Source organism: Ranitomeya imitator, chromosome 1 (assembly GCF_032444005.1).
Source record: "Ranitomeya imitator isolate aRanImi1 chromosome 1, aRanImi1.pri, whole genome shotgun sequence".
Taxonomy (NCBI): Eukaryota; Metazoa; Chordata; class Amphibia; order Anura; family Dendrobatidae; genus Ranitomeya; species Ranitomeya imitator.
The window spans coordinates 243,623,475-243,649,959 of NC_091282.1; the positions used below are offsets into that span (position 1 = coordinate 243,623,475).

Sequence of the window (26,485 nt, forward strand, 5' to 3'; positions counted from 1 at the left end):
TACAAATCCCGCACTTGTGCAATTATGATCTAGCCCTGCATGATTTGCCGTGCCCTGTCGAGGGCAGCACATCCCCCTCATCTGCACGTGCTCTGTGTGGGCTGTGGATGATGTAGGACATGTCACTCATATCAATAAAGATGGAGGGGCGATGATTGCGGGCATACTCCGAAGACGCTCGTCAGATCTCTCGTCACCCATTACTATATGGTGTGGGACAATTGCAAAAGACTTTTCATGAGTTATGTGGGGTAACATGATTTATGTAAAGGGATGTAGGGATGTTTTCTCAGAGAGCTAAAAGATGGTGGTAATTGACTGTACAGGAAAAACCGGTGACAGGTTCCATTTTAAAAATGCTTCAGAAAAAAAAGAAGAAAGATTAGCCTCCTACCTAAGTCACACTATAATCTGCATTGTTGGTGAATCAGCAATGATTGATCAGCCGGTATCAGATTATTTTGTTTCCTATTTGGGGCGGGAAGAAGGCTGTTTTTTACAGCCGCCAATAGTCGCACTGCAAAGAAAGTGTGAAGAGGAGTAAGAAGAGGATCGATTTCCCGAAGTACAGGTATGTGATGATGCTGAAAAGGGACAAGGGCTATAATTGAATGCAACAAGATAAAACTGAATGCTTTCTTCATTGCAGTCCTAAATCTAAATTATGTATTTTTTGACCTTCTGATTATTGTGAACACTCTGCCTGCCTTGTGATCTGACATATGCCTGTAGGTATTTACTTAGCGCTGACTTGTGGACATGCCCTGCCTGCACTCAGGTGAAATGACAGCCTTGGGCCTGGTTGTGTTTTCGAATAGCTCTGTCTGGCGTCTGTTCATAGAAAATATAACCAAGAGTTACCGAAAACAAACAATAGGTTCCTCGTGTTGTCATTTCCTTATTTAGATAGCAGTATGAAGGTCAGAATCAATGGGTGCGTCCTATATAAGCCAGTGTAAAAACACAAAAATTAATTATTTATATCTTCTTCCTAGATTTCAGATACAAGATGTTGCATTGGAAGAATCGCAACAGTTCTATGCAGGTAAAACCAGTTTATCATTATTAGCAGTTTTATAATCTCATTCTCCCTAATTACCAATAAATAATGCATTTTTCATCATGATGTCATGAAAAAAGCGTTAGTCTGGGGTCACACGGCTGTCGATTCCTCTCATGCAAGAGAATCAGGTCGATTATTGGGTAAGAGTATGTCAGAGTTTGATTCGACATCAAAGTCAATCACAGCAAAACTGCAGAGCAGACCAAGAAAGTAATTTCTCCATCTTCTCCATTGCCGGCGTCCACGATAATCGGACTGCACTTGAATGACATCTGAATGCAGTCTGATGTTTCACATGCACCCATAGACTTATACAGTATAGGTGAGTGTAATCCGATTCTCGGATGAACTCGCAGCATGCCAGCGATGGGAGGGGGTGGCTAAAAAATAACTTTTATTGTGGAGTTATTAAAGGAGTGAAAGACACATATTGTCGGACACTGTACACAATTAGGACAGATTCTAATTGTGTACAGTGCCCGACAATACAGTATGTGTTTTTCACTCTTTTTATAATTCCACAATAAAAGTTATTTTTTAGCCACCCCCTCCCATCGCTGGATCCTCTCTTCCTTTTCTAAATCATTATGGCTGCTCAGCCTCATCCATGCAAGACATTGGCTGGCATCACGGACTCCAAGCACAGTTAATGGTTAGCTAACTACACTTTTCTTATAGAATAACATTGGTCCTAGTGCAATCCAATTCTTAATCGGATTACACTTGTCCGATTTATAGTCTCGCCTGAGCAAGCTCTTACTCCTAGATATGTTTGAAAACTATCCAGCTGTTTAAACAGGAGTATGCTCATAAATGTGCACAACAATGTTATCTGTAGCCCAAATACAGTTATGGTCGAAAGTGTTGGCAAACTTGAAATTGTTCCACAAAATGAAGTACCGTATACTCGAGTATAAGCCGACCCGAGTATAAGCCGACCCCCCCTAATTTTGCCACAAAAAACTGAGAAAACTTAATGACTCGAGTATAAGCCTAGGGTGGGAAATGCAGCAGCTACCGGTAAATGTCAAAAGTAAAAATAGATACCAATAAAAGTAAAATTAATTAAGACATCAGTAGGCTAAGTGTTTTTGAATATCCATATTGAATCAGGAGCCCCATATAATCATCCATAAAGTTTATGATGGGCCCCATAAGATGCTCCATATTAAATTATGCCCCATATAATCCTGCATAAAGGTTAATAATGGCCTCATAAGATGCTCCATAGACACGTTTGCCCAATATAATGCTGCACAAATGTTGATTATGGCCCCATAAGATGCTCCATAAAGATATTTGCCCCATATAGTGCTGCACAAACCTTGATTATGGCCCTATAAAGATACTCGCCCCATATAGTGCTGAACAAATGTTGATTATGGCCCTATAAAGACACTTGCCCCATATTGTGCTGCACAAACGTTATGGCCCCATAAGATGCTCTATACAGACACTTGCCCCATTAAAGTGCTGCACAAACGTTATGGCCCCATAAGATGCTCCATACAGACACATGCCCCATTATAGTGCTGCACAAACGTTATGGCCCCATAAGATGCTCCATACAGACATTTGTCCCATTATATTGCTGCACAAACGCTATGGCCCCATAAGATGCCCCATACAGACACTTGCCCCATTTGCTGTTGCTGCGATAAAAAAAAAAAAATCACATACTCACCACTCCGTCGCTCAGGCCCCCGGCACTTTCAATATTCACTTGACTTCGTTCCGGTGCCGCTCCGCTCCATCTTCAGCACTGACTTTCAGGCAGAGGGCGTGCACTAACTACGTCACCGCGCCCTCTGACCTGAGTGTCACTGCTGAAGACAGAGCGGCGGCTGGAACGAGGAGCAAGTGAATATCGCGCAGCGCAGCGCTCCCCTCCCCGTTATACTCACCTGCTCCTGGCGTGGTACAGTCACTGCTTCCCGGCGCTGCTGCTTCCTGTACTGAGCGGTCACCGTTACCGCTCATTACAGTAATGAATATGAGGCTCCACCCTTATGGGAGGTGGAGCCGCATATTCATTACTGTAATGAGCGGTACCATGTGACCGCTCACTACAGGAAGAAGCTGCCGGCTCCGGGGAAAAGACGTGCAGGGACCGTGCCAGGAGTAGGTGAGTATAATTAGACATCCCCCGCTTCCCCTCCCCTGCCGACCCCTGGGTATGACTCGAGTATAAGCCGAGAGGGGGACTTTCAGCCCCAAAAAATGGGCTGAAAATCTCGGCTTATACTCGAGTATATATGGTATTTCTCCCAGAAAATTATTGCAATTACATGTTTTGTTATAGACATGTTTAATTATTTTTTGTTTATTGGACTAACACAAAAAAACTGAGGAAAAAAAGGCAAATTGGACATCATTTCACATAAAACTCAAAAAATAGGCCGGACAAAATTGTTGGCACCTTTCCAAAAATATGGCTAAACAACTTTATTTCAAGCATGTGATGCTCATTCAAGCTAACCCGTGGCAAGTAACAGGTTATGGGTAGTGTTGAGCATTCTGATACTGCAAATATCGGGTATTGGCCGATATTCGCTGTATCGGAATTCCGATACTGAGTTCCGATATTTTTGCGATATCGGATACCGGAATCGAAAATTCCCATAGTGCAATGATGCACTATAATGGAGTGTGGGCGGTGCGTGGGCGGAGACCGTGGGGGGTCTGTGCGGGCTTGCCAGGGCTCTGTGTGGCTTGCCGGGGCTCTGTGCGGGCCTGCCGGGGCTCTGTGCGGGCATGCCGGGGCTCTGTGCGGGCTTGCCGGGGCTCTGTGCGGGCTTGCCGGGGCTTTGTGCGGCCTCCTGGGGCTCTGTGCGGGCTGCCGGGGGGTCTGTGCAGGCATCGTCCGATGGGACTACAAGTCCCATTGGACGATGCCTTCAACAGTGACAGTGATTGACACATTAGCCCAGTGGTCCCCAACTCCAGGCCTCGAGGGCCGCCAACAGTGCAGGTTTTCAGGATTTCCTTAGTATTGCACAGGGGTTGGAATCATCACCTCTGCAGATCACCACATTACCACCGATGCAATACTAAAGAAATCCTGAAAACCTGCACTGTTGGCGGCCCTCGAGGCCTGGAGTTGGGGACCCCTGCATTAGCCAATGATGGGACAGTAGTAGTCCCATCATCCGGCTAATGTGTTGAATGTAAAAAAAAAACAAAAACACTACATACATACTACATACATACTACGTACATACTACGTACATACTACGTGTTGTGAATTCTGTTGTCAAGCTCCCTCCTGTGGTCATGAATGGTAACATAGTAACATAGTAACATAGTTAGTAAGGCCGAAAAAAGACATTTGTCCATCCAGTTCAGCCTATATTCCATCATAATAAATCCCCAGATCTACGTCCTTCTACAGAACCTAATAATTGTATGATACAATATTGTTCTGCTCCAGGAAGACATCCAGGCCTCTCTTGAACCCCTCGACTGAGTTCGCCATCACCACCTCCTCAGGCAAGCAATTCCAGATTCTCACTGCCCTAACAGTAAAGAATCCTCTTCTATGTTGGTGGAAAAACCTTCTCTCCTCCAGACGCAAAGAATGCCCCCTTGTGCCCGTCACCTTCCTTGGTATAAACAGATCCTCAGCGAGATATTTGTATTGTCCCCTTATATACTTATACATGGTTATTAGATCGCCCCTCAGTCGTCTTTTTTCTAGACTAAATAATCCTAATTTCGCTAATCTATCTGGGTATTGTAGTTCTCCCATCCCCTTTATTAATTTTGTTGCCCTCCTTTGTACTCTCTCTAGTTCCATTATATCCTTCATGAGCACCGGTGCCCAAAACTGGACACAGTACTCCATGTGCGGTCTAACTAGGGATTTGTACAGAGGCAGTATAATGCTCTCATCATGTGTATCCAGACCTCTTTTAATGCACCCCATGATCCTGTTTGCCTTGGCAGCTGCTGCCTGGCACTGGCTGCTCCAGGTAAGTTTATCATTAACTAGGATCCCCAAGTCCTTCTCCCTGTCAGATTTACCCAGTGGTTTCCCATTCAGTGTGTAATGGTGATATTGATTCCTTCTTCCCATGTGTATAACCTTACATTTATCATTGTTAAACCTCATCTGCCACCTTTCAGCCCAAGTTTCCAACTTATCCAGATCCATCTGTAGCAGAATACTATCTTCTCTTGTATTAACTGCTTTACATAGTTTTGTATCATCTGCAAATATCGATATTTTACTGTGTAAACCTTCTACCAGATCATTAATGAATATGTTGAAGAGAACAGGTCCCAATACTGACCCCTGCGGTACCCCACTGGTCACAGCGACCCAGTTAGAGACTATACCATTTATAACCACCCTCTGCTTTCTATCACTAAGCCAGTTACTAACCCATTTACACACATTTTCCCCCACACCAAGCATTCTCATTTTGTGTACCAACCTCTTGTGCGGCACGGTATCAAACGCTTTGGAAAAATCGAGATATACCACGTCCAATGACTCACCGTGGTCCAGCCTATAGCTTACCTCTTCATAAAAACTGATTAGATTGGTTTGACAGGAGCGATTTCTCATAAACCCATGCTGATATGGAGTTAAACAGTTATTCTCATTGAGATAATCCAGAATAACATCCCTCAGAAACCCTTCAAATATTTTACCAACAATAGAGGTTAGACTTACTGGCCTATAATTTCCAGGTTCACTTTTAGAGCCCTTTTTGAATATTGGCACCACATTTGCTATGCGCCAGTCCTGCGGAACAGATCCTGTCGCTATAGAGTCCCTAAAAATAAGAAATAATGGTTTATCTATTACATTACTTAGTTCCCTTAGTACTCGTGGGTGTATGCCATCCGGACCCGGAGATTTATCTATTTTAATCTTATTTAGCCGATTTCGCACCTCTTCTTGGGTTAGATTGGTGACCCTTAATATAGGGTTTTCATTGTTTCTTGGGATTTCACCTAGCATTTCATTTTCCACCGTGAATACCGTGGAGAAGAAGGTGTTTAATATGTTAGCTTTTTCCTCGTCATCTACAACCATTCTTTCCTCACTATTTTTTAAGGGGCCTACATTTTCAGTTTTTATTCTTTTACTATTGATATAGTTGAAGAACAGTTTGGGATTAGTTTTACTCTCCTTAGCAATGTGCTTCTCTGTTTCCTTTTTGGCAGCTTTAATTAGTTTTTTAGATAAAGTATTTTTCTCCCTATAGTTTTTTAGAGCTTCAATGGTGCCATCCTGCTTTAGTAGTGCAAATGCTTTCTTTTTACTGTTAATTGCCTGTCTTACTTCTTTGTTTAGCCACATTGGGTTTTTCCTATTTCTAGTCCTTTTATTCCCACAAGGTATAAACCGCTTACACTGCCTATTTAGGATGTTCTTAAACATTTCCCATTTATTATCTGTATTCTTATTTCTGAGGATATTGTCCCAGTCTACCAGATTAAGGGCATCTCTAAGCTGGTCAAACTTTGCCTTCCTAAAGTTCAGTGTTTTTGTGACTCCCTGACAAGTCCCCCTAGTGAAAGACAGGTGAAACTGTACAATATTGTGGTCGCTATTTCCTAGATGCCCGACCACCTGCAGATTTGTTATTCTGTCAGGTCTATTAGATAGTATTAGGTCTAAAAGTGCTGCTCCTCTGGTTGGATTCTGCACCAATTGTGAAAGATAATTTTTCTTGGTTATTAGCAGAAACCTGTTGCCTTTATGGGTACTTCGGCTGGTTCTGTCCATGGGGCTGTGGCTTCTGAGTTTCCTTCCACAGGTGACGAGGTTAATTCGTTAGCTGGCTGCTCTATTTAACTCCACTTAGATCATTGCTCCATGCCACCTGTCAATGTTCCAGTATTGGTCTAGTTCACTCCTGGATCGTTCTTGTGACCTGTCTTCCCAGCAGAAGCTAAGTTCCTGCTTGTTTTTCTTTAGTTTGCTATTTTTTTGTCCAGCTTGCTATTTTGATTTTTGTCTTGCTTGCTGGAAGCTCTGGGACGCAGAGGGAGCACCTCCGCACCGTGAGTCGGTGCGGAGGGTCTTTTTACGCCCTCTGTGTGGTCTTTTTGTAGTTTTTTGTGCTGACCGCAAAGTTACCTTTTCTATCCTCAGTCTGTTCAGTAAGTCGGGCCTCACTTTGCTAAATCTATTTCATCTCTGTGTTTGTATTTTCATCTTTACTCACAGTCATTATATGTGGGGGGCTGCCTTTTCCTTTGGGGAATTTCCTTGAGGCAAGGTAGGCTTATTTTTCTATCTTTAGGGCTAGCTAGTTCCTTAGGCTGTGTCGAGTTGCATAGGGAGCGTTATGTTGTGAATTCTGTGGCAGAGCTCCCTCCTGTGGTCACAAGTGGTACTTCGGTTGATTCTCTCTGTGAGCTTCCGTTGGTGGAGGAAAGTGGTACTGCGGCTTCTGAGTTTCCTTCCTCAGGTGATGTGGTGAAGTCGTTAGGTGCTGCTCTATTTAACTCCACCTAGTGCTTTGATCCTGGCCTCCAGTCAATGTTCTAGTATTGGACCTGTTTCCTCCTGGATCATTCCTGTGGCCTGCTGCTCTGCATAGCTAAGTTCCGCTTTGCCTCTGATGTCCATGCTCCCGATCTTGTTCGTGCCTTTCATATGGCTCATCCTGGTCGTCCTGGGGGCTCTGGTGAGGGTTCGGTGACCCCTCCTCAAGGGGGGGGTACTGTTGTGAATTCTGTGGCAGAGCTCCCTCCTGTGGTCACAAGTGGTACTTCGGCTGATTCTCTCTGTGAGCTTCCGTTGGTGGAGGAAAGTGGTACTGCGGCTTCTGAGTTTCCTTCCTCAGGTGATGTGAAGTCGTTAGGTGCTGCTCTATTTAACTCCACCTAGTGCTTTGATCCTGGCCTCCTGTCAATGTTCTAGTATTGTACCTGTTTCCTCCTGGATCGTTCCTGTGGCCTGCTGCTCTGCATAGCTAAGTTCCGCTTTGCTATTTTGTTTGCTGTTTTTTCTGTCCATCTTGTCTATTTGTTTTTTCCTGCTTGCTGGAAGCTCTGGGACGCAGAGGGTGTACCTCCGTGCCGTTAGTTCGGTACGGAGGGTCTTTTTGCCCCCTTTGCGTGGTTTTTGTAGGGTTTTGTGTTGACCGCAAAGTTACCTTTCCTATCCTCGCTCTGTTCAGAAAGTCGGGCCTCACTTTGCTAAATCTATTTCATCTCTACGTTTGTCTTTTCATCTTAACTCACAGTCATTATATGTGGGGGCTGCCTTTTCCTTTGGGGTATTTCTCTGAGGCAAGGTAGGCTTATTTTCTATCTTCAGGCTAGCTAGTTTCTCAGGCTGTGCCGAGTTGCATAGGGAGCGTTAGGCGCAATCCACGGCTGCCTCTAGTGTGGTTGGAGAGGATTAGGGATTGCGGTCAGCAGAGTTCCCACGTCTCAGAGCTCGTTCAATGTTTTTGGGTTATTGTCAGGTCACTGTATGTGCTCTGACCTCTATGTCCATTGTGGTACTGAATTACCTTATCATAACAGCGTTAGGAGCAATCCACGGCTATTTCTAGTGTGTGTGATAGGATTACGGATTGCGGTCAGCAGCGTTCCCACGTCTCAGAGCTCGTCCTATATTATTTGTAACTATCAGGTCATTCCGTGTGCTCTTAACCACCAGGTCCATTATTGTCCTTACCACCAGGTCATAACAACTACGTATATATTACGTACATACTATGTACATCCATACTACATACATACTACATACAATACGTTCATATATTACATACAATACATACATAGACATACAGTACATATAACATGGAGTACATACTCACCATTGCTTGTCATTTTGATCCCTGAAGCCAGTGTCGCCTGTAAAAAATATTAAAATAACAAACAACCAATATACTCCCTGTCCGCAGAAATCCACGAGTGTCCCACGACGATCTCCCGTGGAGAACGGCAGCATCAGCTTTAGGGGCTCCAGGAATCCAATGACGGGAGGAAGGTATCCTTCCACACTGTATTCCTCCATCGCTGTAAAAAAATAGTCCCTAGCCTCACTTTTGGCATTGCTGTATAAGAAATTTTCCCACGCAGCAATTGCCATAAAGTGAGACTACGGCGGACAGGTAGTATACGGTTTATTATTTTACATTTTTTTGCAGGCGCTGAAGTATGGGAAGTATAGTTAAATGAAGAATATTAAAATACTTTTTTCCTAATGTGTGTGTTTCCCTTTATTACTATTGGATTAATAATGGATAGGCGTCTTATTGACACCTCTCCATTATTAACCCGGCTTAATGTCACCTTACAATATCAAGGTGACATTAACCCCTTATTATCCCATATTCCACCGCTACACGGGAGTGGGAAGAGAGGAGCTAAGTGCCGGAATTGGCGCATCTTACATCTTACATTTCTGGGGCGGCTGCTGACTGGTATTTGTAGCCGGGGGGGGCAATATCCATGGCCCCTCTCTAGGCTATGAAATCAGCCCGCAGCTGTCTGCGTAGCCTTTCTGGCTATAAAATATAGGGGGACCCTACGTAATTTTTTGGGGGGTCCCCCTATTTTAGTAGCCAGTAAAGGCTACGCAGACAGCTGAGGGCTCATATTCATAGCAGGCTACAAATATCGGCCTCCGGCCGTCGGCTTTCCCCCTCTGGCGCAGAAAATTGCGCGGGAGCCCACACCGTTTTTTTTTTTTAATTCAACGCTCATGAAGGCTACTTTCACACTTGCGTCGGTACGAGTCCGTCGCTATGCGTCGGGCCGACGTACCGACGCACGATGTGAAATTTGTGCACGACGTGGCAGCGGATGCAGTTTTTGGTGCAGTTTTAGATGCAGTTTTTGGTGTAGTTTTTGATGCAGTTTTGATGCAGTTTTTGGTGCAGGTTTTGATGCAGGTTTCAATGCAGTCTTTGGTGCCGTTTTTGCGCGGTTTTGATGCAGTTTTTGGAAATAAATAAATAAACGGAAAATGTGCATGATTTGAATGGAAACATGCATGAAAAAACGGATTCAGAGGCTGGATTCATCATTTCACATCTCAGTTTCATCCGTTTTTTGCCGGATCCATCGCTGTGCGTTTTTTCGCCGGACAGAAAAACCGTTCCTCTGTATGTGTTTTCCGTCCGGCGGAAACAGCTTTTTTGACGGATTCGGCAAAAAATCGATGAAACGTGTGGCCATCAGGCGCAATCCGGCACTAATACAACTCTATGAGAAAAAAACAGATCCGGCAGAAAAAAACGGATTCTGTAAATGTGCTTGCAGGACGTGTTTTTTACCCATAGACTTGTATTAGCGACCGTCGGCACGAAAAACGTTCAAGTGAGCGTTTTTTTGTCCGTCGCATCCGCCATTTTCTACCGTGCATGCGCCACCGAAACTCCGCCCCCTCCTTCACGGACTTCAGAATGGGCAGCGGATGCGTTGAAAAACTGCATCCGCTGCCACGTCATGCACAAATTTCACAACGTGCGTCGGTACGTCGGCCTGACACATTGTGATGGACTCGTACCGACGCAAGTTTGAAAGTAGCCTTAATGAGCGTTCAATTTAAAAAAAAAACGCGGAAAAAACGGCATGGGCTCCCGCGCAATTTTCTGCGCCAGTGGGGGAAAGCCGACGGCCAGGGGCCAATATTTGTAGCCTGCTATGAATATCAGCCCGCAGCTGTCTGCGTAGCCTTTACTGGCTATTAAAATAGGGGGACCCCCCAAAAAAATGACGTGGGGTCCCCCTATATTTTATGGCCAGAAAGGCTACGCAGACAGCTGCTGGCTGATTTCATAGCCTAGAGAGGGGCCATGGATATTGCCTCACCCCCCCCCCCCCCCCGGCTACAAATACCAGTCCGCAGCCGCTCCAGAAATTCTGACACTTAGACCCTCTCTTCCCACTCCCGTGTAGTGGTGGGATATGGGGTAATAAGGGGTTAATGTCACCTTGCTATTGTAAGGTGACATTAAGCCGGGTTAATAATGGAGAGGCGTCAATAAGACGCCTATCCATTATTAATCCAATAGTAATAAAGGTTTAATAAAACACGCACACATTAGGAAAAAAGTATTTTCATATTCTTCATTTAACCATACTTACCATACTTCAGCGCCTGCAAAAAACGTAAAATAATAAACCGTATACTACCTGTCCGCCGTAGTCCCATTAATAACGAGTGTCCCACGACGATCTCCCCTATAGAACAGTGACATCGGGTGATGTCACTGCTCTATAGGACCCTCAGTGACACACTGACAGGAGACAATGGCTCCTGCAGTGCATCACTGAGATGTTACTATAGTTCAAAGTCTCACTTTATGGCAATTGCTGCGTGGGAAAATTTCTCATACAGCAATGCCAAAAGTGAGACTAGGGACTATTTTTTTTACAGCGGTGGAGGAATACAGTGCGGAAGGATACCTTCCTCCAGTCATTGTGTTCAGTACTGTTGAGTATGTACTCTATGTTATATGTACTGTATGTATGTATTGTATGTAATGTATGAATGTATTGTACGTAGTATGTATGTAATTTTTTTTTTTTTTAGATTCAACACATTAGCCGGATGATGGGACTACTACTCTCCCATCATTGGCTAATGTGTCAATCACTGTCACTGTTGCAGACATCGTCCGATGGGACATGTAGTCCCATCGGACGATGCCCGCACAGAGCCACGGCAGCCCGCACAGACCCCCGGCAAGCAGCACAGAGCCCCGGCAAGCCACACAGAGCCTCGGCAAGCCTCACAGATCCCCGGCAAGCCGGCACAGAGCCCCGGCAAGCCGCACAGAGCCCCGACAAGCCCGCACAGAGCCCCGGCAAGCCCGCACAGTGCCTCGGGAAGCCCGCACAGAGCCCCGGCAGGCACGCACAGAGCCCCGGCAGGCACACACAGACCCCCGAGACCCCCGTACAGATCCCCGGCAGGCACGCACAGAGCCCCGGCAGCCCACAGAGACTCCCAAGACGCCCGTACAGATCCCCGGCAGGCCCGCACAGACCCCGCCCGCACACACAGACACGCACAGTGTCCGCCCACGCACCACCCACACTCTTCCCCTCTCCGGAACAGGATGTAGAAGGACAGAAAGGGCTTATTTACATTCCGATATTTGTGTCCCATTGACTTGCATTAGTATCGGTATCGGCGATATCCGATATTTTTTGAATATCGGCCGATCCAATCCGATACTGATACTTCTTGATATCGGAAGGTATCGCTCAACACTAGTTATGGGAAATATGAAAATTACACCTAAAACCAGATAAAAAGGGGAGAAGTTAAAGAAGTTGACTAAATCTTTGCATTGCGTGTCTGTGTGTGCCATACTAAGCATTGAGAACAGAAAGAGAACTGTCTGAGGACTTGAGAACCCAAATTGTTGAAAAATATCAATAATCTCAAGGTTACAAGTTCATCTCCAGATATCTTGATGTTCCTTTGTCCACGGTGCACAACATAATCAGGAAGTTTACAATCTATGGCCCTGGACGTGGATGGCAGAGAAAAATTGCTGAACAGTTGCAATACAGAATAGTTCAGATTGTGGATAAGCAGCCCCAATCAAGTTCCAAAGAAATTCAAGCTGTCCTGTAGGCTCAGGGCAAATCAGTGTCAGCACGAACTAGCTGACACAGAGACATAAAAGACTAGACTAGAGTGCAGTTTGCCAAAATGTATGTAAGCCAAAATCCTTCCGGAAAATCACCAACAAAGAAAAGAACATAGTACCTACAGTCAAATATGGTGGAGGTTCAAATATATTTTGGGGTTGTTTTGCTCCCTCTGGCACAAGATGCCTTGACTGTGTGCATGAATGGGAAGATTACCAAAGGATTTTGGGTTGCAATGTAGTGTGCAGTGTCAGAAAGCAGGACAATGACTCTAAGCATACTTCAAGAAGCACCTAGAAATGGATGGAAACAAAGTGCTGGAGAGTTCTGAAGTGGTCAGCAATGAGTCCGGACCTAAATCTCATTGAATACCTGAGGAGAGATCTCCAAATTGCTGTTGGGAGAAGGCACCCTTCAAAAATGAGAGACCTGGAGCAGTTTGCAAAAGAAGAATGGTCTAGAATTCCAGCTGAGAGGTGTAAGAAGATTGTTCATGATTATAGAAAACGATTGATTGCAGTTATTTATTCCATAGGGTGTGCAACCAAATATTAAGTGGAGAGTACCAACAAATTTGTCCTGCCATTTTTAAGATTTTGTGTGAAATTTTGTCCAATTTGCCGTTTTTTTTTGGTGTTACAATACACACAAAGGAAATAAACATGTGTATAACATAACATGTAATGCAATAATTTCCTGGGAGAAATACTTCATTTTATAGAACAATTTCAAGGGTGCCAACACTTTTGGCCGTGAATGTAAATGTTTAGACCTCCAGAAACTAAACTGGGGCAGGATAGTACATGGACCCGAATGTCCAGCTTTGCTGCCCATTGCTTTAGTTTTGCTTGGTCCCGTGTTCTGTAAATCAGACTGCATGCCAAAAGTTTTTTTGATTTTACTTTGATCTGTTCATGACCCTCTTTTGGATCACAGATGTGTTGACCCACATTTCACCAAGGCAAGTTCTTTAAAAGGACACATATGTTTAAAGATTAAAGGGATTTTTCAATTAGAGGCAATTCCCTTTCACTCATTTGGAGCTAATAGAGGGGGGTATCCTTCTCAAGATCCTCATCATTCAGAAACATTACAAAGAGTTTTTCTTTCTCTGGATTACATAGACAACCTATTGATTTGAATAGACAATATGTAACGTGTAATTTTCCCTGTAGGGGTGCGGCTGGAAAACTAAATGCTTACCAGTAGATGTGCGGCAGTATATGGCTGTGTACACACGTTCCGGATTTTTTGCATTTTTTTGCTATAAAAACGCGATAAAACACTTAAAAACGCATACATATGCATCCCATCAATTATTATGCATTCCGCAATTTTTGTGCATATGTTGCTTTTTTTCAGCGAAAAAAAAAATGCATTGCGGTAAATAGCGCAGCATGTTCATTAATTTTGCGGATTTTTGGTGGATTTCCCACTATATTATTGCATTGGGAACCTGCGGAAAAAAACACAAAAAATCTGCAAAAAAAAAAAAAATGCGGAAAAAAAAACGCATGCGGATTTCTTGCAGAGAATGTCCTTTTTTTTTTCAGGAAATTTCTGCAAGAAATCCTGACGTGTGCACATAGCCTTTTAGTTTAGTGATGGGGCTTTATCAGGGGTACATTGTGCTAAATAAAGAACTGATAACACAAAATATTACTTTCAATAAAGTACATTCTGTTAATGATTAGCTATTCTATACAACTGTATTTCACTATATATCTAATGGTATCATTCTGTTTTAGTGTAATTCCTGTTTTATTCATCTTTCCTGTATTTTATTATGGGAACATGAAGGAATGCTACGGGAACAGAAGCCACAGGTAATACCTATTAGCTAGTTTCTATAAAATAATACAGAAATATTTTAAAAAAATAATACTTAGCTAAGGATGACAGCATATAAGAAAAGATGCGTATATAGAACAAATATAACAATCTTTATTTAAATAGGATTTGCCATTTCCGACTGCACATGCGTGGCTGGAACTCCACCCCCTCCTCCCCGGACCTTATAATGGGGCAGCGGATGCATTGTAAAACTGCATCCGCGACGGCCCCGTACCGAAGCTAGTGTGAAAGTAGCCTTAGGCTTCTTTCACACTTCCGTCTTTCCAGATCCGTTGCAATGCGTCGTTTTGGGAAAAAAATGGATCCTGCAAATGTGCCCGCAGGATCCGTTTGTTTCCCATAGACTTGTATTAGCGACGGATGGCCACACGTCACATCTGTCGTGCGACGGATCCGTCGTGTTTTGGCGGACCGTCATCTGGAAAAAACGTTTAATGTATCGTTTTTTGTCTGCATCGGGAAAACGTGTCGAGACGGATCCTGCGGCATACGTCGTTAACTATAATGGAAGCCTATGGACGCAGGATCCGTCGTGACACGTCGTATGACGGAATCCAGCGCTGGAATCCGTTTTTTTTTTACTCTGAGCATGCTCAGAATCAGGAATTTGTGTCCAATTGGCCAGACAGGCCCCAAATCTATATAAACCTGGCCTGGGGAGTCACCCCCAAATGTGCCAGCAAGACTCCTGCCAGCCTGAAGACAGCCAGCCAGTCAATATATTGGTTTCCCTATTTTCCAGGAGCCAATCACATTTGAGAGACTCTCATTTTTAGGCATGGAAAACGGATCCATCAAAAAACGGATGGTAAAAATGGACAAAACTGATGCAACGGATCCACTTTTTCCGACGGAACCGTGTAGCGGATCCGTTGAAGTACTGGATGCGTTGCATCCGTCGATACGTCGTGCCGACGCATTGTGACGGATTCAAAAAAAGGAAGTGTGAAAGTAGCCTAAGCTACACACAGTGTCAGGTCGGCGCTGTTATACTGATTACAATGATACATTGGTTGATGAAATTCATCTTGTGGTTGTTTAATCGTTATTTTCAGTTTTGAGTTAATGATATGCTCGTGCTCCAGGGCAGCCAGTGGGGGTCTTAATGTGGTGCTCTGATTAGATATTCGTAATGCAGACTGCTGACAGGTCACTGATCCCTCACTGACCTGCCCCCTAGTTTACATAATGAATATCTGTACATACTGAAGTAAGAAGAAAAAATGCTTCTGCAGGCAGGCAATCTCCGTGAGCTGCTAGTGTGCAGGCGCGGGCGGCACCATCTTGGAGGAGGAAATTTTTGTTTTCTTCTCCAGCAAGATGACGTCGCTGGTGCCTGTGCAATAGCAGCTATCGGATCTCTATACACACAAAAAGCTGCTACTGTGCAGGCGCAGCAGGTGCCATGTTTAAATTGATTTTTTTTTTACTTGCTCAATAGCATCAAGAATAGTTATTAACTGGGCACTAAACATGCGATTATGCTTCAGCGCAGGTGTCACGGCTGGCACCTGCCTGCAGAAGCATTTTTTTATTTTATTTCTGAAAGTAAAGATTAAAAAAAAATTACCACAAGGCTGATTTCATCGACCAAGGTGTCATTTTAATCAGTATAACTGTACCGACCTGACACTGTCTGTAGATGACTCTGCACAATGCTGCCGGTTCCCTTTAACCGTTTCCCAATATATGATGTAATATTACGTTGTGTCCCCCTCTTTGATGTGGGCTCAGTTCCCCGCCCAGCAGATGATAGCTGTGCTAGACTTCATTCAGACGTCCATTTTATACGTACGTTTTCTCTTCATGTCTCACAGATAGGACACATACCCATTATAGTCTATGTGGCTGTTCACATGTCTGTTTTTTGCTGACCCCATGTCTGCAAAAAACCACGATGACATGTCCATTGTTTATGGGCGTCACCAATGAAAATTTACTGTACAATTAATTCTATGTATGCGGGAAAGCCCTGGAAGTAGACGGATTGCATCAGTGCAGGCTATGATTAACATTGCAATGAATAGGTGAAGCTCTGTAATTCATTTATGTGTTTTTTCATAAGTGGAAAATCACTGCCGAAACTGATGGTGAAAGCTGACACAGAGAAAACACTGGTGATAAAAATTGGATCCTAAAATACTGATGACAGACATCTGAATGAGGCTTTACTCAGCCATAATCTGCCTTTGACAACTGCAGGGGAGCTGTTCTAACCGGGCTTGATATCCAGGGGTCTGCTGAAGAAACCCGTGCCTGTCATGATGGTGCTATTACAAAAGTCAGCCCATTCGTGGTGTTCATAGGAGATTGTCATTTTTGCAATATATTCAGGAATACTGTTAATATTAGTGATCAGATGATGGCAGGTTTATGTCTCCTAAGGGGACCTCAAAATACAATAAAAATAATAATATATACAGTAAAACAATTTTAACAAAAGGGTAAAAAACTGTGGAAGTGAATAATAGAGTTGTGTCTTCATGCAGCTGTTATCAAGCATGGCATATTACATACTAACCAGTAAAAAGGAACCTGTCATCTGATTTGTGCTGCCCAAACCAAGGATAGAATATAAATCAAATCCTGGCTGCGTGATTGATGTCGGGTATATTTTTTTTCTGAAATACTTCAGCATATCAATTATAGTTATAAGATCCTATAAGGAAAGACTTGCATTTCAGAGAGCATAAACCTGGCTACATCCGTGCAGACTGGCTCTGATTCGTGCTTCTCAGTTTGGGCAGAATGAATCAGATGACAGATACCTAAGGGTATGTTTCCATGTGCGTTTTTGACGCTTCATTTTGCCGCAGCGTCAAAAACGCAGCGTCCAGATGTTACAGTATAGTGGAGGGGATTTCATGAAATCCCGTCTCCACTATGCAGGAAAAAACGGATGCGGCAAAGCCGCGAAAAAGCACATGTGGCACGTTTTTTCAGAACGCAGCCTGTTGTTACAATGAGCAAAACACGCAAGAACAACGCAGGTGACCTGCCAGTGACCTCAGGTGCAGATTTGGTCAGGATTTTACTTGCATAAAATCCTGACCAAATCCTGAAGCAAGCCTGAACGTGGACACATACCCTTAGGGTACCATCACACTAAGCGACGCTGCAGCGATACCGACAACGATGTCGATCGCTGCAGCGTCGCTGTTTGGTCGCTGGAGAGCTGTCACACAGACAGCTCTCCAACGACCAACGATCTCGAGGTCCCCGGTAACCAGGGTAAACATCGGGTTACTAAGTGCAGGGCCGCGCTTAGTAACCCGATGTTTACCATGGTTACCAGCGTAAACGTTAAAAAAAACAAACACTACATACTTACCTTCAGCTGACTGTCCTCTGGCGCTCTGCTTTTCTCTGCACTGTCAGCGCCGGTCAGCCGGAAAGCAGAGTGGTGACGTCACCGCTGTGCTTTCCGGCTGGCCGGCGCTGACACAGGATGCAGGAGGAGTGCAGAGAAGCAGAGCGCTGGGGACAGACAGCTGAAGGTAAGTATGTAGTGTTTGTTTTTTTTAACGCTTACGCTGGTAACCAGGGTAATCATCGGGTTACTAAGCGCGGCCCTGCGCTTAGTAACCCGATGTTTACCCTGGTTACCAGTGAAGACATCGCTGGATCGGTGTCACACACGCCGATCCAGCGATGTCAGCGGGAAGTCCAGCGACGAAATAAAGTTCTGGACTTTCCTCAGCGACCAACGATCTCCCAGCAGGGGCCTGATCGTTGGTCGCTGTCACACATAACGATTTCCTTAACGATATCGTTGCTACGTCACAAAAAGCAACGATATCGTTAACGATATCGTTATGTGTGACGGTACCTTTACACTTAGTTCCACAGGAGCTGTAGAATCCTGTATGCAGTGTGCTCCCCCTGGTGGTGGATGCTGGCAGCCAGAATGTTATTATCTAACTTGTATTTTATGGCTCTCTAATGCAATTAGGATAATTTGGTTTCTGTAATAGAAAAACATATCCACTGTGAAGCATATTTTAGATCTATATTTGACCTATTATATTCACGCTTTACTCCTTTATTGTTGTAGACCTCCCATATAATATCATTAAATGTTCCCTAAAAGATATATGTAGTGCATGCATCCGTATGATGGAAGTCAGGCACTTATAAACAGTGTTTGTCACCTACATCGCACGCTATGTTCTCTGCTGACTTTTCTCCATGTTTCTCACAGCTGTTTGGTGCTGAACATTGGATCCCAGGTTACAGACAACACTCACAGATATGATGACTGTGCGGTCTTACACACCTATACCACATCTGTCTTCATGACCTCGTTCTGCCTTGCAACCTTATGCATTTTGGTAAGTAATTACAACATAACACAAAGATGGCCTAAAAATGTCACAAAATTGGCATAAATTACGACAGGAATGTACTCCAGCACACGCTTCCTCAAGACTGGGGTGTGAAAGAAGTGCAGTGTGTCCCGTGATCACTAGTATCTTTGGACACTGGCCTAATACTTTGCGGGCACTTCAGCTGGTTTATCCATCTTTCCAATGATCAATAATGCTTTAACTGGTGTGACGCTGCATTCATCCCTGCCATAACCTGTACATTTCATCTCTTTCTAGGCAATAGTAGCATACTCCTGTCGATTGTTCAAAATGTATCAAAAAGACTCAAGACCAGAACAAGACCATTGGGCCGTCATCACTGCTACCAGGCATAGCTTCCTACTGTTTCCGTCCATCTTTCTTTTCTGTAGCTTACCAGGTCAGTGTGCTAGTCACAAGTCCTGTATTTCAGCAGTGTTACATTTAAGGGTTTTTCTGACAGTGAAAACTGACTTCATATTGGAACAGACACCATTTTAGTCATAGTCTGATACTGACAGTATAATAATGTTGTAGAACATTTGTAGCACTGGGATAATTCATCAAAGGGTTAAGAGAGATTGTTTTAACAGTTTTCACTTAAAAGGATCTGTCGCCAGATTTTACAGTTCAGACTGCGTGCATTATTGAATAGATCTTTTAGATATCATGAATTTTTGAGCCTTTTATACTTACTTTAAAAACATTGTGAAAATGGCTTTTTAAGTTTGCCTGTATCATTAAAATGAGAATGTTAGCTAAAGCTTGATTCAAAGTACTCAATTATTATTAGGATTTTACAGCCTTTCTGACGTGGATATATGTTAATAATGGATGCAGTGTGTATGGTGACAGATCCACTTTAAAGAGGATCTGTGACACCCAGAAACACTATTTACCTGCAGATACAGGGTTAATCTGCAGGAAAATAGCATTTCAATCCTGTTTAGCCGGCTTACTGGAGCAGCGGCTACTGGGAGAAATTTATGTTTTATTCTCCCTGCACCCGCTTGCAGTTTTTTCCATATGAGAACAAAGAATTAGGCATGTTCACTGACTGATCCTTTTTATCCTAACTCCTGCATCTGGGAAACATCCCTAACATCTGGTTCGGAAGAGTTTCCTCTTTACCTATATAGGCACTTGGTAAAGCAATGACTTTTCTTTTATATATTTTTGGTACTTTTTTCCAAAATTATCAGACAATTCTGTAATATATAATATTTACCGTACATTGATTTAGACACTTAAAGGATCAAATGTGAGAATTAATTTGAAGTATTTGTTGAATAAAATGTATAAATAGATAAATATAATAATTATCAATGTGTCTTTTTTTCAATCACAGTTGTCACACTGACCCTTGTTAGCTTAAAGGGGATACACAGTAGCTACCAAGCATTGTGTTATATCCAGGTGAGTTAATAAGAATGACCTTTAACATAAAAGGGTTTTTCGGTTTTAGTTACTGAAGCTTCTTCACTGTAAGAAGACCAGTTTTCCAGTATACTTTATGAATCAAACCCCTATGGCTCACAGAATGTTTGTTCACTGTCATTGTATGGGATCCGTCACGACTGAATAGCGGGAGAAGGGGCAGTACTCTGCTCTTAGAGAGTATGCTACATTTTATTAATTGGTTAGACACCGTTTATGTCTTTTATGACAGTGGTCCCTAGGACCTGTGATATTATGGACTAGATATGGACAGATATGCAGTAATGGACGATGGGTCTCTTACTTACCAATGCATCGTTGTTTTTGGAATCAAGGATAGTGCTTTCGCATTGACCAATAATATGGCAATGTAAATTAAGCTTTTGGTCCAGCGTGATTGAAACCCAGATAGCTGGACCTCCCGTAGAGGTCCGAACTTGTGTTACTTAGAAAGTAATTTTTTGAATGCAAATGAAATAAAATAACATCGAGTATGAACTCCCTTGTGTGAACCTCGTCCCAACATGTGAAGCCACGACACAGATCAGATCCCCATGTACGGTATAGAACAAAAGTGAGTACACCCTTCACATTTTTATAAACATTTTACTATATCTTATTATTATTATATCACAATTTGGCCATATTCACTTAGGGGTGTACTCACTTTTGTCACTGGAGGTTTAGACATTCATGTTGAGTTATTTAGAGGGCGCACCAAAGTTACACTGTTATACAAGCTGCACACAGACTACTTTACTTCGTGTCATATCTTCAGTGTTGTCCCAAGAAAAGATATAATAAAATATTTACAAAAATCTGAGGGGTGTACTCACTTTGCTATTAAAACTTCCATCTTTCAGGCATTTACTGCAATTTCCCAAGGATTTCTGAACAGCCTGGCATATGGATGGACACAGCAAATGATTCGCTGCCTGAAACAGAATAGTTGCCGCGATGTGGATACCCAGACACCTCTTCTTCGCTCTCAGAAAAATCTTTATGCCAGCATGCAGACATCTAACACCTACATAGCGCCGCGCACGGTTTCTGCATTTTAATGGCCAATATCAATAATCGTGGACCATGGATTCTATAAAATACATTGGAATAGATGTAATACTAGCTGGTGACACAATCCTGAAGAAGGATTCCTTCTATGAATTGGATTGCCTTCTCTGGTAGAAGGATGGAGATCAGTCATGCCTTGGAGTAATGGTTAAGATGTGCCACAAAGAATCGAACCAGTGAACGTACGGATGCCCCCAACAATGCCAATCTATGAAGACATCTTGAAGTTGTTTGTGAATTAAGGTCTTTAAGCCATTTATATGAATGAAAGATAATATTTATAGAAAGAAAAGTGCAGTTGAATCTTCACAAACTTGTAGGAAAGGCACAGTCTACTCTATTCCATAGCACAGTGCAATGAGAGGCCAGTGACCGGTGTCAGTTTTAGTGACACCAGAGATATTTATTGGTAAAAATACTCGCCTATGTTATATGGACAGAGGCAGTATTATGTTATCTGTTCTTTGGGTCTAGTGAAAGGGAAAAAAGCTGACAAATAGGAAACTGCAGAAACTCCTGCAAGAAGGGTATGGAAATAATTTATTTGAAGTGAAGTCGCTGCTCTTTCTTGTTGTCTGTTTTGCTTATATCAATTATGATCGTTGTATCACAACATATCGCTTCTCTTTTGTACGACAGATACATTAAAATAGTGCAGAAAGCAGCACAGCATGTATACATACAAATGTGAGCACTCAGCATGCAGCATGCATCTCTCCGCGTGAGCCCTGCAGCCATAGTGGAGGTATACACAATTAATGGCATCACCAGTATTGGCTGAGGAGGTATTTCAGGATCTGCTGGGAGTAGATGACAGCCAGGGTTACCTGCTATTCACACCCTCCGTACACTGCTGTATGCACTATGATCCAGGCAGCAGTGTGCCGATTTAGGGTATGTTCACCTGTGCAAATCTCCCGCTGTCATGTAGCAGCAAATCTGCAATGAGTTACATGCAGGTTCTTAATGGATTCAGGGTATGTGCACACGTATTCTGATCTACTGTGGATTTTTCCGCAGCAGATTTGATAAATCTGCAGTGGAAAACCTCTGCGGATTTATTGCAGATTTACCGCAGTTTTTCTGCGGTTTTCACTGCGGTTTTACAACTGCGGATTTCTATTGGAGCAGTTGAAAAACCGCTGCAGAATCCGCAGAAAGAAGTAACATGCTGCAGAATTTAAACCGCTACGTTTCCGCGCGTTTTTTTCCGCTGCATGTGCACAGCGTTTTTTGTCTCCCATAGGTTTACTCATGGGAAACTGCTGCGGATCCGTAGCAAAATCCGCATCGTGTGCACATACCCTTACTTCAGATTCTAGACTTTGCATTGCGTCATAGCCACCATGTGTGAACATACCTTTAAGAAAGAAAAATGTCACATTGCAGCCATTTTATAAGGTTCATGAAAATGCACTAATTGATATCACTCTTTAAAGGTGACCTTCCACCTCCAGAAACGCTGTTAACCTGCAGATATAGTGGCGATCTGCAAATAAATAACATTTAAATCCTGTTCAGTGGTCTTACTGGTATCGTGTGCTTCTCTTTCCTGCAGCCGCTCGCCTACGGTCATTGGAGTGGTGCGGGGACTGACAGTCACTGTGGACGCTCCTCTGGCACACTGATTGACAGGCTTATGCAAAACAGACCGTCAGCCATAATCCCGGGGACTGACTACAGCACACTCATATGGAGTGGCGACTGTAACTGCTCCCGGCACTGCGCCAACGACTGGAAGCGAACGGCTAGAGAATAAAACTTTCTCTCTTTATCTGCTGTCCCAGTAACACTCCCAGACATGAGATTACTGCGAGTTACCACTATATCAGGGGGTTTATAGCGTTTTTGGAGGTGACAGGTTCCCTTTAAGTGATGCGGCACGTACCAGGTTGATATTACTGGTACCCAGCCATATTCTTAAATAGAAAGTTAGTAATAGTACATTTTATTTGTGTTAAATCTGTTTTTATTACATGGTTTTATATTGTTTTTATTTTGTAAAGAAATAAAGTATTTTCTTTGTGTAACCGTTTTCCCTTTTCTATCGGAGCACTAGATTTCTCCACATGCTCATGCATTATTTTCTAATCCATTGCATTCCTTTTTTCTTGCCTGTTTTCTACTCCTTAAGTTTTCATTAAAGGGGTTGAATCAACTTTTTAGATGTGTAAAGTTGCAAAGTGCATGTAAAAGAAATCAATCATGCAAGTTACCTGTCTTTAAAAATCCTCTCCAGTCTCACAAATGGAGACATTTTTAATTTTATAGTTTTTTGTTGCGTAAGTGGCTGGCTGCTAAACATTGGATGGATGTATGCGTTTTACAAATTGTTTTAAAGGGAACCTTTCAGCAATTTTTCTTTTGAGATCCCTGGGGAATATGGTGCCTGTTCGAGATCTTGGGCAGGGGAGCAGATTATAGAGAAGAGTGACCTTCCAAGTCAGACAGGAGGCCAGCGGCCGGAGGAGGAAGATGGAGAGAGGCCAGAGAACTGTACAGGCCAATCCCCCTGCATTTGTGAGCCTTTTTGCATAAACATTAGCCGATGGATGTCTAGAAAATGGGGAAACAAACTTATAATACAAAGGTATAGATCTAACCAACATTTCAGATGCTTTACACAATGACGTAGAGTAGGGGCAAAAACTTGCTGATGGGTTCTCTTTAAGACCTAAGAAACGCATACACTAAGAATGCAATTTATTGTGACCGGACCACCCTTTAAGAGATGTGTTATGTACATTATTATATATCCACCCCTAAACATTATGGGTCTGATTCATCATTGCAGTTTCTCCACTCTTCTGGGTTAATTTGCTCCTTTTTAGTTTTTAGTGGCTTTAATATTTGCACCTCATTGTCTATACATTTTGTGCCACTTTTAAGTTATTTTTTTAAGTCCTTTTTTAATTTTTCCTCAACAACTTTGCTTATTCAGATGTTTTAGACATATTCATGAAATGCAACTTTTACCAAATGTCACATATTTCGGCGCATCTCATTCTTCTCCAGGAGGCTAAAGTTTCTAGGGGAGTTTTCAATTTGGTGCAAAAGACAAAAGTAAAAAGCATTTTACATTTTGTGTCAAATTCATGATCCTTGTGTGCCGTTTTGAAGAACTTGGCACCAAAAAAACATCAATTAATTAACTAATACCAAAAGACACACAAAAAAGGAAAAACAACTTTAATAAATCACAAATGTTGAATTGAGCCTTTTGAGATCCATTTTTGCTATGTCAAACTGGTAATTGCTTGTGCTTTCCTGTTGGCAAACTCCAGTGCTGGTACTTCAATCACATAAGTGACCACATTGTGACATCAGCCTTCTTTCACCTACACATTGCCCAGCACAGAATGTGGCAAGCATTGCTCAGGAGGAATTTCTTCGCCCTGAATCACAAGTTTCCACAGCACACTATGTACATCGACGGTTGCTACATTTCTTTTACGTATTACACTAAGCAAGCACTTGATAATCATACTTCAACTAAGTGACATAAGTTATGCCAATGTGCGTGTCACACAAGCCGTCCTGCGTACTAACGGAGACCATGATGACCGCTAATGTTTATCCAAAGTGTGTGAGTTCTGCCTAAGAATAGATGAGGCAGCAGACGCTGCGTCGCCGAAGCAGGTCACTCAGAGGAGACATACTGGAAATCTAGAATCTCAATTTGTAGATAAAATATATAGCAAATGTCACTTTTTTTTACCTTCCTCTCAAGAGTTCAGAAATGAGTCTTAACCCCTTTACCCCAAGGTGGTTTACACGTGAAAGGGAACATGTCACCAAGAACAATGCTGTTAACCTGCAGATTAACCCTATATCTGCAGGTTAACAGCATTATTATGCTGTCCGGCACCTGCACGCAGCCAAATGCAGTGGGGAGAAAATTATCTTTATTCTCCTCGCCAGCTTTTACTAGCATTTAGTATTCAGTCATGAGGGGCGAGGCAGAGCCGGTCAAGTCAATTCTCTGAGTATACAGAGAGGCCGCTGTAACCGCCCCACCTGGCTCTGACTGACACTGGCTCTACGTTACCGCCAGCTGTCAGGGCCGGGGGTGAAGAGCAGAATCTCTCCCTCGAGTGACCCCATTTTGGAAATTATGCCCCTTAGGGAATATATCTACAGGTGTAGTGACAATTTTGACTCCATGGGTGTTTTCCAGAAACAAGCAGCAATGGATGTGAGTGAAAATTGCAAACTGCCATTGTAGTGCCCAGTACATTATGCCCAGCTCATACTTCTGGAGACATGCACCTTTAATCTAGGCAGGCTCTCATCGCTACAGAAATGCCAAACATGTGGGTGCTATATGTGGTTTAGGCACACTGGGGCTCAGAAGGAAGGGGGAATTTGGATTTGGAAGCGCAGAATTTGCTGAATTTGTTTTGGAGGGTGAGGAGCCATTTCGCTTTTCAAGAGTCTTTGTATTACCAGTAACTTGGAAGTCCCCTATATTTCCGTTAACAGATGACGGATCTGAGTGGGGATGTGTTTTGTTTTTTTTGTGGATTGAGTTGAAGCTTTTCTTAGGAACATTTTACATAATGTTTGGGATTACATTTATAGGGTGCCTTACGCTGAGCACTTATATTGGGGGTTTCCATCTAAATCTTTGACTGACGAGATTCCCAGAGGGATCCATTCACTATAATGAGGCAGCAGAGTTACTCTGGACTCCATCTGGCCACTGTTCAGCAGTGTTCTTTTCAGAATTGCACAAAACTTTGGCCAACTGCACTTTCATGCAATCCTAAAAAGACAGACACCGCCGGATAACAGGCATCCACAGTGCCTCCATCTGCCTCATTATAGGGAATCTTTTGTCGGGAGTTCCGTCTGAATCACCTACTTCAGAGATTTACATGGAAACCCTGTTGTGAGCCGAACCTTCCTGCGATCTTTGGGACGCAGAATGAACAAATCAACAGCAGATGAAGAATTGGTTTTATTTTTTTTTCATGCTGTTCCTCGTGCAGTATAAGTGATTAGGCGACTTTATTCTTCGGGTCTGTGCAATTTCTGCGATACCAGATTTATATCAGGATTTTATGTTTGGCAGCTGTCACACACTAAAAGACATTTTTTATTGAAAAAACTAGTTTTTGCATCGCCA

The 26,485-nt window shown here is 43.0% G+C and overlaps 1 protein-coding gene across 3 annotated transcripts in view; it reads left to right on the forward strand.

Moving 5' to 3' along the window:
• The window catches only part of TMEM116 (transmembrane protein 116), a 79,560-nt gene extending 56,173 nt beyond the window's left edge, over nt 1-23,387 (forward strand). The window contains exons 6-11 of one of the 3 annotated variants that reach the window (XM_069754834.1): nt 996-1,045; nt 14,398-14,475; nt 18,705-18,834; nt 19,108-19,249; nt 20,198-20,265; nt 21,150-23,387. In XM_069754834.1, coding sequence (XP_069610935.1) covers nt 996-1,045; nt 14,398-14,475; nt 18,705-18,834; nt 19,108-19,249; nt 20,198-20,265; nt 21,150-21,347 — 666 coding nt within the window. In that variant the 3' untranslated portion in view covers nt 21,348-23,387. The remainder of the gene's footprint in view (nt 1-995; nt 1,046-14,397; nt 14,476-18,704; nt 18,835-19,107; nt 19,250-20,197; nt 20,266-21,149) is intronic. The other 2 variants (XM_069754844.1, XM_069754839.1) reach the window with 2 other exon arrangements.
• Nucleotides 23,388-26,485: the final 3,098 nt, after the last annotated feature.